The 12,318-nt window shown below is 37.8% G+C and overlaps 1 protein-coding gene across 1 annotated transcript in view; it reads right to left on the reverse strand.

Moving 5' to 3' along the window:
- WWC2 (WW and C2 domain containing 2) overlaps positions 1 to 12,318 on the reverse strand; it is a 98,694-nt gene that overhangs the window by 8,021 nt on the left and 78,355 nt on the right. The window contains exons 11-15 of the mRNA XM_026087739.1: positions 10,933 to 11,546; positions 6,906 to 7,029; positions 4,339 to 4,419; positions 4,170 to 4,256; positions 814 to 1,006 (exon numbers count right to left, since the gene is read on the reverse strand). Coding sequence (XP_025943524.1) covers positions 814 to 1,006; positions 4,170 to 4,256; positions 4,339 to 4,419; positions 6,906 to 7,029; positions 10,933 to 11,546 — 1,099 coding nt within the window. The remainder of the gene's footprint in view (positions 1 to 813; positions 1,007 to 4,169; positions 4,257 to 4,338; positions 4,420 to 6,905; positions 7,030 to 10,932; positions 11,547 to 12,318) is intronic.

Here is a 12,318-nt window from a genome sequence, read left to right on the forward strand (position 1 = left end):
GTTAACTTCTACATTTTTGAAGCTGAGAGGCTGTTTCCAGCAGCCTGGGCTGATGAATCCTGCCAGACACCAATTTCAGCATCTCTTCATGGTGTTATAACTAAAAGTCTCACTGTGCTACTAAGTCAGACTCTTGGTGAAAAACAAAATTGAGTTGTACCAGACAGCCCAAAAGTAATCTGTAAGTAAATGATGCATCACTAGTTACATGATGACCGCAATTAGCAAAAGACGACAAACAAAAACAAACACAAACCAAACCCAGCTTCCAATAGGCTGGTMTATACATGTCATGCCTTTTTATTATTTCTACAAGTCATAAAGACTAAAAAGGTGGATCTAATGTAAGCTACAACCTGAAAAACTTTAATTTGTTTTTCATAACCAATTGCAGTAATGAAGGTTTGCATTGATTTTTTGCACATATTGTGGATTGGATTCAGCTTTTACTTTAAAATTCAGTTAGTGTAATGTTGCAGTGAAGTTTCTTAGGATTTATATATATATATATATATATGCATATATATACAAACTGCAAAACTGGAATACCAATCTGCAATTAAAGAGTTAAAGTAATGTGGGGTCAGAATCATCAAAACACCTCATAAAACTTCCACCCAAGATTAGAGTATGTATTTGGAATTTCAGAGAAAGGTAAAATTTTAAAAATTACAACAACAGCCAAGATCTGCGTCACATTTTTTCACCAAGTACTATAGAATTTTAGCAGCTTTGACAACCAGAATAGGCAGGGACAAAATAAACAAATGTGGGCCAAAAAAAAAAAAAAGCACCAGTAATAAAACTGCATACCAAGCATTCCTCCTGACGACTTCTACTGACAGCACAAACGTCCACTCTCAATGTCTTCTGCAGCAGCGTTACTTGGGAAATGGCTACTCTGAATATCTCGTTGAATAAAATGGTTTCCATGGCAGGATGAACTTTAGTGCGGAACAGACAGCTGATATCAGCTGAGGATGGAAGCACTGCTACTCTAATGTACCTGCAGGAAACAAAACAAAGAACTTTACCTGTATTTAAACTTGTATTTTCTGGATGATGCATGATAGAAAATGACCCCATGAACTAAAGGAGAACTGCATGGTGAGATAAAAAACAGCAACAAATCAGAGATGGGACAAAATAGAGGTGGAAAAGAGAGAAGGAGCTGAGAAACTCCCCCCGTCCCTTGCATATACATTTCCCAAAACGGTATTTCTGTGCCTTGGGAAGGCAGTAACAAAAGAGGTAGCTACTTCTGTCTCTATCCAGGTCTATCTTTTGATTTAGTACTGAGAACACTGAGAATCATGTCGCAGACAGAAAGAAACATTATCTTAATGATAATTAAAAAATGATAGAAAATTGGGGAAAAAAAGAGTGAAGGTAAACATGGAACTCTCAGCAACACTGAAAAGCAGTGCCATTTAATTCTGAAAAAAGCAATCAGAAAACTAAGCAAACAGAAGATTAAGACAAAGGATAAAGAAAATAGGTGGGCATATGGCAAAGCCACAGTTCCTAGAGATCAATTAATTATTAACTTAATATATTAAAGTGGGACTTAGAAGAATGCAGCTTGCAAGCCTAAACTTAAGCACAGGGAGTATCTAGAAATTGTTATGTACATGCATTTTTGTTATATAACAAATATTAATGGATATTATGTAGATCAAAGTAATATTACCCATCCTGCAGGTCTCCCTTTAGAAGTATCTTGATGAGTCAAGACATTCCTAATGCAATTTGTCTGGTTACCTATCTAGTGCACAACTTACCATACACATAAACACAGTGTACTTTTGGCTTTATCTCTTTTCTGTGTCTCTGCATTAACCTAATTTCTGGCATTGGCTTTAAATATAAATTTACCTTCACTGTAGAATAGAATGCAATGATGCTAGCTAAAGCAAGAAGAAAGAAAAAGTACGGCAAGGATTCTCCAAATTTTAGTACTATTGCTAGCTATTTTCTGGTAATTGCTTTGTACACACTGTTAATGCTATTAATGGTTTTTAGYTTTACATGAATTAAACCAGAAGAAATCAGGCATGGGAGAAATTTGGTTTTGTTATTTGAATTTAGGCATAGCCATTATTCCCAAGTTATGCCCACCCTTCTTGGGGAAAAGAGTGAGATCCAGGTTGTTTGGTTGGAATATACAGCCTGGATAGCAGGTACCCAGCGCTTTGACAAACCAATCCCTAAGTTAAGTGGTAGTGATAATGTAATTCCAGTAATGATGCTGCTGTAGAATTAACATGAATGTAGGTGATTTGCATAATCTACTGGAAGTAGTCTTTTTAATACATTAACTAATAAAATTAGGAAACATTTAGAAAAGTAAAAATAGTAGATGACGTATATTAAAAGTATATCTAAGAAGTGGTTCATTGGAGCTTTCTTTGAATATTTGTTAGCCAGTTTATTGGCATCAAGCCAGGATGAGGGGTAAAACAGAAATAAAAGGATAAACTGCTCACCAGTTTTGCTTTGCAAGAGTGTTTACTTTCATTTTAATAATAATAAAAAAATTAAATTGTCAACCAATGCCTCAAACTTTGCTGTGATAAACCTATGACTTTGTGGCTGACCAAAAATGACCCTGACACAGTAAGTATTCGACTAGGCTATACCTGCTCTAGAAGTAAACAGTTATTACACATATTGTGGAAACAGAAATCTAGAAGTCCTCATGTAAAATCTATTCCTCTGTGTGGAAATATTCCATGAAGTACTAATATACCCAATTTGATGTTCGAGAAAATACAGATATGACATAACATCATTTTTCAGCCCCAATTTTTACCACTGCACATATGTGTACAGCATATACATACATTCACACAATGGCAAGTGACAGAAAAATTGCAATTTGCAAGGTCTTTCCTTTACCCTGTCCTTTCCTCCTCCTCCTAATTTTGGGTAGTTTCAGTTTTATTTAATCTTTTTAGCAGGATCTCTGGTCTTCTGCACTGCAGATGCCTAAGTACTATTTAGAAGCACGTGCGTTAATTCATAAAAAGATGCCAGCTATGACCTAACCTTTTCTTGCAGAACATTTTGTTGACATCCTTATTTATATTCTGCATTATCTGCTTTCCATCTCATCTGTGTTGATTTATTCTTTTACACTTTCTACATTCTTGTGCTTGGAAGGGCAGCGAGGGGAATGGAGAGGGTAAGAGAAGGAAGGATAGTAGTAGATAATCATTTATTATTAAAAAGCAAACAAAAAAACACCCCAGGCCTATATCCCTATACATCCTTGCCATATTCACTTGCTTCATATTAATCTGTCAATCCAATTCAAGGTGACCAGGAGAAGGAGGGAAGCAAAGGCGCAAACCACCAAAAAAATTTTTTTCCCCAAGGACTGATTCTGTTCCAACTCTAATCATATTAAGGTTCTTAACAGCTTGTTGAACTAGTTTTCCAGTCTGTAAAATAGTTTGCTGAAGTACAACTGTCCCCAAGGACCCAAGGTAAGCTGCACCTATTTGTACAGACAGGAGTTTTAAATTAGAATTTCTGTAGTAGTATTTTCTTATTCAGCCATTTTTGCTTGTTTCATATGTACAATTTCCATTGTAATGTTTATACTCTTCCTGTTGTACAGTACAACACAAGAACTAATTCTTAACAGATCTCAAGCTCCAGTTACTAGGGATAGTGTAACTCAGTGTGCCTGTGCTTGATCATTTGCAATTTATCAAGTTACCCCTTACCTTTAAAGGCTCACTTAAAAAGACAAACATACACTATTTTAACCTCATTTTACATCAATATGGCACAAAAATGTATAAAGACAGTATCTCGAGCTGAAAGAATTACAGTAGCAAAGTATTATAAAAATGTTTTTAATAGATACATAATAATTGTTCTGCATTTGCAAAACTGTAAAACTGTTACATATACTAAACGAAGCAACATTTTAAAAATCTCTTTCTGTTCCACTTTAGCSTAATGTGCAATTTTCCCAATAACTTCTTTTTCTTGAAGCATTACTGGAATCTGTAAAACTAAGCCCCACTACAGTTTGAAAAGTTATATACCTATTTTAGTGCTGTTAAGCAGTAAATCAATCCATTCCTTTGGAGAACTTGTACAATTTATTATTATACTCTCATATTTCAACATTACTGCTCAGTGATTGTTTGACTTACACTTTAGAGCCAAGGGGGACAGAAAATGCTGGAAGATTTCTGAGCCGGACTATGATTACCACAAAACTTGAATTGCTGGGGTCATATCTGTTAAATAAAGGACATTAGAGGCCAGTTTACTATTTGCATTTACATATGAAGGGAAATGTCCCCTCTGCTGGTCACTTACCTGAGTCCTATTTGTACCTGGGCAGCCTCTAGAATTGTTGCATCATCTTCACTATATACAATGTCCTCAGTTTCATTTGGTCTAGGACAAACAGGCAAATACTTGATAGTTAAGAAAATTACAGTTAACTTTTAGCAATAATGGAGGTATGTGTATACAAAACATATTACATTAGCCTAAACAGGCTGATTTAATTGTAGCGTGCAGCCCAAATGAGAATTTCAGAGCCTACATGATAGCAACTTGCATTTTAGAATAGTTGCTGCCTAGACAGTCTGACAGCTTTGTAAATGATTATTGAAGCAGGCCAGACTGAGGCAATAGAAAAACTAATGGCATTTTTATGTACATACTTACTATTTTTCCTCTATTCCCTTGAATACAAAATTGCAAACTCAAGTTTCTAGGAAACATCTAAGCTGGATATGGAATAGCGCTACTGAGAACGTTTGAGAAGCAGCAGCTCTGTCCAATGAAGAGGTTTCTGTGCAAGCGAAAACAGCATCTTTCCACTGAGCCCRTTTCCAGAAGCATTCAAGGAACCAACAGGCTCAAGTCTCACAGCTGAAGAGCCACTCTAGCACTGAATGGAATTACAGAGAATCAGTGTGGCAAAATAATTTCCAGGCATTTTCTGGGAGGTTTGAAGAGGATGTGGTATTAGTGGGTTTCAATGATTTTTTAAGCTCAACATGACTGTTGAGATCACTAAACAACGGCCAAAGTGGGAGATGTGGAGAACGACACAGACGTCCACCCATACCTCATCAAGACATGACACCATTATTTTGAGAGACTACGTTTAGAGGTTTCCTTTTCACTATTTATTTTATGGCTGCTGGCTAATTTGATAGGGTGTATTTATTTCCTCCCCTGCCTTAAATTGCTGAACATGAAGGACCGGTTTATAGAGTGGAAATTCTGTATTGTAAACTTGGGAGTGCACTGACAGATTACAAGTTATTCCACACAGACTGTTCACAAAGACACTTCTACTGAACACAGGCAAATCACACAGAGGCACTTGGTACCTCTTCAGTACTTCCTACTCAATAAGTATTAAGAGTATCCACACCTGGATCTAGCACCGAATAACTAGTGCCTGGAAATCTCAGCTTCCACAAGTGGCAACAGTGGTGTAGACAAGCTTAGGGGATGCAACTGTCATCTTTCCTCTCTTTCTGAGGAATGGCAGGGAAGACGAGGATTTGTTCTCTCTTCCATCTATCCCACAGCTTGCAGTCATTTGAAAGGACACTTAAAGAGCTCCAGAGAACATCTGTGGTATTTGGTCCAGTATCTGTTCACTTGATCCACTGGGTTTATAACTGGAGCAGAGAGTAACTTCTGATCACAGTGACTCAGAACTGAGACAAAAGTGGGAAGACAGCAGACCAAAAACACACAACCACAGCCACCCAGTAAGCGAAGACTGAGTTTTTACAGATGGAAGTTTATTTCAACCTAAGAAATTGCATTAGGAGTCTAGGTCTAACTGAATACATGGAGCAAACTCATACCGGGATTCCTTGTTCAGGGTGAAATACCAGGTCCATGGCCTAAGATGAGACTGAATGGCCACTGTAATACTTCAGCTCAGTAGAAATCCCTTTTGCATTTGAGTTTTTGTATTTGGTCTCATCTACTTTTATTACCTTTTAATTTGTAAAACACATGACTAGCAGAAGTACTTTTAACAGAGGCCAATAAAGCCCCTCTCCATTTACGATACCATAACACACTTTCATCTCTCCTAACAGGCATTTAGGCTGGCAACAGACCATCTGTATCTACATCTTTGAAAGCATATTGCTAAAACACATCTCTTGGAATACTCAAAAGGACAAAAAAATTCTTAATGTCAGAAATATGCAGAAACTGAGGTAAAAATAAAGATTTTAGTTTCTCTCTCAGTTTGCAATATTCTTCTGTTATCCAGTCTTAAAGTTCATTGTCTCCCTGCCAAGAAACAGACAATTCTGTACAAATGAGGAATCTGGTAGAATCCATCTCTTGTCATAAGGAAACAACAGTAAATACATTTCTTCTTCTATCCTGCTCACCACAGTGAAGCATGCATATTAAAACCTAACCTGGTTTATTTTAATACCAACATTACATTTGAGGATTTTCTCATCTTTTCTCTATTCTTTTTTTAAAAAGGAAAACATTCACGCAAAACACTATGCAATAATATGATTGTATCTATTTAAACAAAACAAAAAGTAACAAAAGTCACTCTGGGCAGTGTCAATACAGCAATGTGGCAGAGCCTTTACAGTTTAAGTAGAGCATGTCTGCTAGGAAACAGTTTTAGCAAGAAAAAACAGGAATAGAAAGTAGTACTAATTATAGCAGCCAAATTATAGAAAAGCTGTAATGCCAATTTCTTAGCTTTTAAGAAAGTAATTATAAAACTCCAATTTTTTGTCAATGCGCTTTTCTTTCAATATGAAACTGCGAAATATTTATAAAAGGGCAAGACTGATAAACTGCTTATGCTGATATAACTGCTTATAGATATTTATTCTTTTGATGGAAAGAGTTGCATTATTTCTCAAACCTACTGTTTCACAGAAGCTTCATATACCCCACTATCTCCAGCTACAGACTCATCAGACACAGCAGCAGATACACAAGCTGTTTTCTCCTCAAGCAGGTGACTAGCTGCTCTTCTTCGTAAGTCAACATCTAAGAAAAGAAGAATGAAAATTAGTCCAATAGATTAATCATCAGGAAAAGAGAAGTGCATAGCTTAGAAAGTTGTCAAGTTGAAATCAGTGACCCTTAACTGAGTATCACAGAGTAGTTTCATTCCACATCATTTAGCATTCTGAGGCTGTTATTACTGTTATTGCACATTCTGGCTAGGGATTTATATGTCCAAACTGATAACTTGAAAATGTAAAACTATTATTCCTTTCCAAAAATACAGGCTTCTATCATCACCCATGTCACTTGAACTAATTACTATCCCTCATTATCTTCATTATTAACCCTCATTATCCTGAGTTTTGAACCTGTATTTGCCATCTTCACATTCTGCACTGTAGTGACACTTCAGCTACATGCAAAGTGATTGTCTACTGTTAATTAAAAATTCAATAGTCAGATAGATGCCCCTCTCTCCAGTGATATAACTAGAAATGAAAAATCCCCTCTGGTTTACTATCATCAAAAACTTTTTATGCTACAGAGTCTTTACTATCAACTACTACTTAACTTTAATCTTCAACTCATATTTATATGCTAGCGTCCTGCAGTGAAGAGCAACGTTCACTGAAAGCCACGTTCTGCAGCATAATAAGTTGAGGGCCTACGGAGTACTTTTATCTGCAAAGGAGTGAGAATATTGGTATGCATTACACTCCCCACCTGAATCATGACTTTACGTCTTGTTAAGATGTTTAAAATTTAAGGCTTCAGATTAGATGATTGATTGCTGCATTTCTGCTTTTATTTATGGAAGTAGGAATGCTTTTCCCTTGATGATGAAGTGCTCTTTCCCTTCCCCCCCACCATCTGAGGGGTGAAGGTGATGACATGATTTATTGATTACCCTTAGGAATTACCACAGCAGCCCGAATTGACTTTGACAATGACAGAGACTGACTGTGGAAGAACTACACAATATTCCAACTTGGTTGCTGACAGCAGGGACCTGTACAGAGGAGTAAATATATGTATGGTTCACCTGTACAGGAAAGCCAGAGATAGAGAAGTAAGTGAGCACTTCATCTAAAGAATGAATTTAGATTATGATATGAAAACATTAGCTGCACTGTCTACAGGTATGTTTGTCTGCTCCCAAGTTAAGTTTTACAAAACTGTAAGAATCGTAAATGTTCGGGATGAAATTTTCCATGCAGATTTTATGCCTCAGGCTGAGTTTGTTGGAAAACCTTYCCATTCAGCATCACAGCAGCTCCAAGAATGAAATCAGTGAGCAAGCACTGAGCCAATCCCAGCTCTGTGCCTCCCTTCTGATGTACTGAAGCCTCACCAGGAGGCTCATTTTACTGTGGAAACTAGCAGTATAGGAAGCCTAATTAACTAACTTCTGCCATTTCAAAATCCAAGTGCTTGTTTTGGCAGCCTTAATACAGATTTTGAAATAATTTATATCATATATATGACCCTACATGAGGAAGTAATAATCAGTGTGAAGAATAACAAGATATATTTATATTGTAAAATCATAACTGCTTTTAGACTTAAAAATGCCCTGACACTATCCAGAATAACAGGTCCTCAAAGAGCTCTAAAATATTAGATAATCATATGGTGCCTCTGAAAATAATGATAAAAAGAAATAAGTTTTCACAAAAGATCAGTCTGAATTAATTTCTGATACCTCGCAGCCTGATGTATGCCTGAATTCCAAACCATCTTAAATTCAGTTCTCAGACTAAATGATTCGCAGCCAGATTGCAAAGAAAGAAAGAAGCTGTTAAGTTGGAAAAGATATACTGCTGGAATATGGGCAGGAACATTAATTATTTTCCATCTTCTATCAGATAGTTCCAAAGCAAAGGGACTACAGTGTTCCACTACACAGAAAAGACAAAGGGCAGGATGACACAGAAGGCAAAATAAAAGCTCCAAATCCCTTTTCATGTTTTTCCACTTTACATTTCACAGGTTCAGACCATTAGGACTTCAGTCAATTTTATCTTTTCTTCTTTCTGCACAGTTAGAGTGAAGGACGGAGTCCCAACTTATACTATGTACACTGTACATTTCTCTGCTGATGCCACATTGCTATTACTCTGGTCAACACTAAAATAACTAGAGTACTGCAACAAGTTAAGATAATTAACAAACAAATGTTACAGAAATTTCTTGTTATTAAAAAAAAGTAAATTGCTTATTAAAATATATATCTGTCTATGTTTCCAAGTACTTTTTAAAAATGGACAAGCTCCCAGGGCAAGGGTTTAAGCTTGGCAACAAAATTGGACAATGTGCTCTCTAGCTAGGCTATTGTATTTATTATGAGACACCCAAACTTAGCCACTTCACTATCAACTCAGATCCAGAAACATGGAAGTAGGAATGTTAAGTCTTTGGACATCAATTCACCATGTCATTACACACTGTTCTTCTACAAAATTGTTTAAAGAAATATTTTTGAGAGTTTCCCTGAAAAAAAATGCCCTCTTTCTTTGGGTTCTCAATAGTTGGGCATCTGGGATCCATTTCTTAGAAAGCACTGCCATTTGCTAAAGCATGTAACACTCAGAGCCAGAGTCAAAAGAGAAATAATAGCTGCAGGTTAACAGATGGTCTTACATTAGAGTGGGACCCAAGAGAGCCTGGGTTGCGACTCTGCCACATAATCATTTTATGAGTTGAAGCAAATAACTTAGGACTCGATTTTCAGAAGTGCTGATCACATGCATCTCAAATGGGGCTGCCAGTGCTCAGTACTAGTGGAAATTTGGCTCCCTCAGTTCTTCTTTGGCAAAATGGAGCCACTGGACAGCGAAAACATACAAATGATTTGCAAGATACTTAAATACTGTGACAAAGAATGACATTAGAAAAAGTCAATAGATAAATGTGCAGAGAAAGCACAACATACTGGCAACCTCAACACTGGGTAGCAAAGTCAATGCTCTAAGACTTCGGACAAGCCATCAACTCTTGGCAGCTGGGATTTTTATAGCTCTGACTCTATCAAGGCGATGAAAATATAGGAAAACTAAATGCGTTACTGTGCTTTACTGCAGACTAAAAGTGGAATTAATTACACCTAATTCAACCATCTCAAAGTTAATGTTAACTAGTTATCAGGATACCTCTCCAGACAACAGAAGCAGACAGGCAGATTCACAGGGTGAATCATCCCATCTTCCTTAAAGGGAAGGATGTTTTAGGATAGGATGACTCATCCTCTGGAAGCTACCCACAGACTGCAGAGGGAGCCTAGAGTAGCTTTGGTGGTCTGTCTAACTTTCAGATGGATAAAAAGCTAAAAGCTCTGAGACTGACACTAAAAATGGGTATAGAGTCTCACTGCACTGCATGGAATGTGGTAATTCATTTGTCTTTCTCAGTTCACATGGAAAATGAGCTGCAGGTGTTTCTGTGACAGCAGGTTCAAGTAATTATCTGCACATATAAAAATCCTAACAGTAAGTCCAGAAATCTCTAATACTGAGGATGCCAATTTGTAACTTATTCTTCACTGAGAAATTTGATTTCTGATTTCTAGCTACTAAAAAACAGCACAAGATATTTCTGCACTTTCCCCATATGCCATCACAATATATAGGGACACCATGAATCTCCTCCATGTCCTTCTTCAGGTTTTTCTTCGTAAACTTTTCATGCTAAGAAAGTCTGTAAACAAGGTTTCCTTCTGAGACAGCTATGGAACAAAACTAAATGGAATTGGGATGAGCATATCTCTGAGGACCCAAAACTAGAAGTTACGTGCTGTCCCTCAGAATTACTGACTGCCCACAAAGGCAAACTATGTCACTCATGCTATTCTTCAGATGTATGACTAGGATCACTTTGTTCATAAGCCAGCTGTTAGTTTAAAATTTTCATTTTATGTATACCTTTGATATTACAATTTTTTATTACCTGCACTTCCTTCATGTAGAGAAGGCAGAGCCTGCCTAATGCTTTCATTAAGATCTTTATCATCTGTAGGAATCTGAGATCCTGCTCTGGCGTCAGAGTCCAGTAACATTTGGTTCTCACAGAGACTAATGCCTGCAAAATCACCTGAAAGGTCACAGTCTTCAAAGTCTGTAGTGAGGTGATGTAGAGGGGAATTTTGAGCTGACATTGAAAATGCACCTTCCAAAACCAAAGGGGAGCCTGGGGGGGACAAGGAAGACAGTGAGGATCTTGAAGACAGTGATGTCACAGATTTGGGAGGTTCAGTCAATTTTGGATGGTCTGAAGCTGAAGGAGAGTCACTGTAACCCAGTCTCCCATGGGAACTGACCACTTCATTTTCATGAATAGTAGTGATAGGCCCCGAAGGAATGTAACCACTTTTTTCTTGCAATATGAAGTCAAGTTTATACTGATAGTCCAAATCTGTTATTTGATCGCCTTGGTTATAATAGAGATCCGTAGAGCTGAGCGAGTTTAGCGACCCTCTGCTTGATGTGTTCAGAGATCCCCGGCTGGATGCCAGCGATCCCAAACTGCTCCCTGAAGACACAGATAATGTACTAGCTGAGAGGCTGCAAAGAAAGCATAAACACACACACCAATGTTACTAAACTAAACCAGACTTGATTACCAGCACCAAATAGTACAAGGAGAGATAAGATTGACTGGAAGCTACACTGTAACAACTTCTTAATATTGAATGTTATTAGGAGCATTATTTTTTTTAAGCAGTCATATTGGTTTAGGTCAGGGTGCCCAACCCTCAGACCATCAGGGCAATTTATCCCCCTTATGGCCAGTTCCCAAAGCCCCTTTTCTTCTGGAGGAGGCTGCAGGTTTGACAAATTGGTCAGGCAGCAACAGCTGTGATGTTTCCTCAATGACCTGCTCCACCCTCAAGTGGGCACTCACGGGGCCAATGTGATGGGAAGGGGGTCCCTGGGAAGCAGCTAAAGGCAGCAGAGGACTGCCACACCTTGAGCCGGCCATCTGCCCAAGTGCCTGTGAAAGATGGCAGCTAGAAGCAGGCGACTTGTGGCAGAACTACTTCACATGTATAAAACAACACACGCACACTACACGCACAGAAAATCCAATCACGTAAGGATGGCAAAGGCCACGACATGCAGCCTTCTCCTGTTAATAAGTGAAGATGAGCAGCCCTGCCAGGCTGCTCATCAGAGAAACCAAGTGTCACTGCCTCAGCTCAGGAGGACTCTGCTGGGAAAAACTGTCAAGAAAAATAATTCGAGACAGCCCCTTTTAAACACTTAAGAGGTGTTACTGAACAATAACAGAGCTATCAACTATAACAATTTTGCCTAGAAAATTGCTTTTGACTGG

Source organism: Apteryx rowi, unplaced genomic scaffold, assembly GCF_003343035.1.
Source record: "Apteryx rowi isolate R43461 unplaced genomic scaffold, aptRow1 scaffold_73, whole genome shotgun sequence".
NCBI lineage: Eukaryota > Metazoa > Chordata > Aves > Apterygiformes > Apterygidae > Apteryx > Apteryx rowi.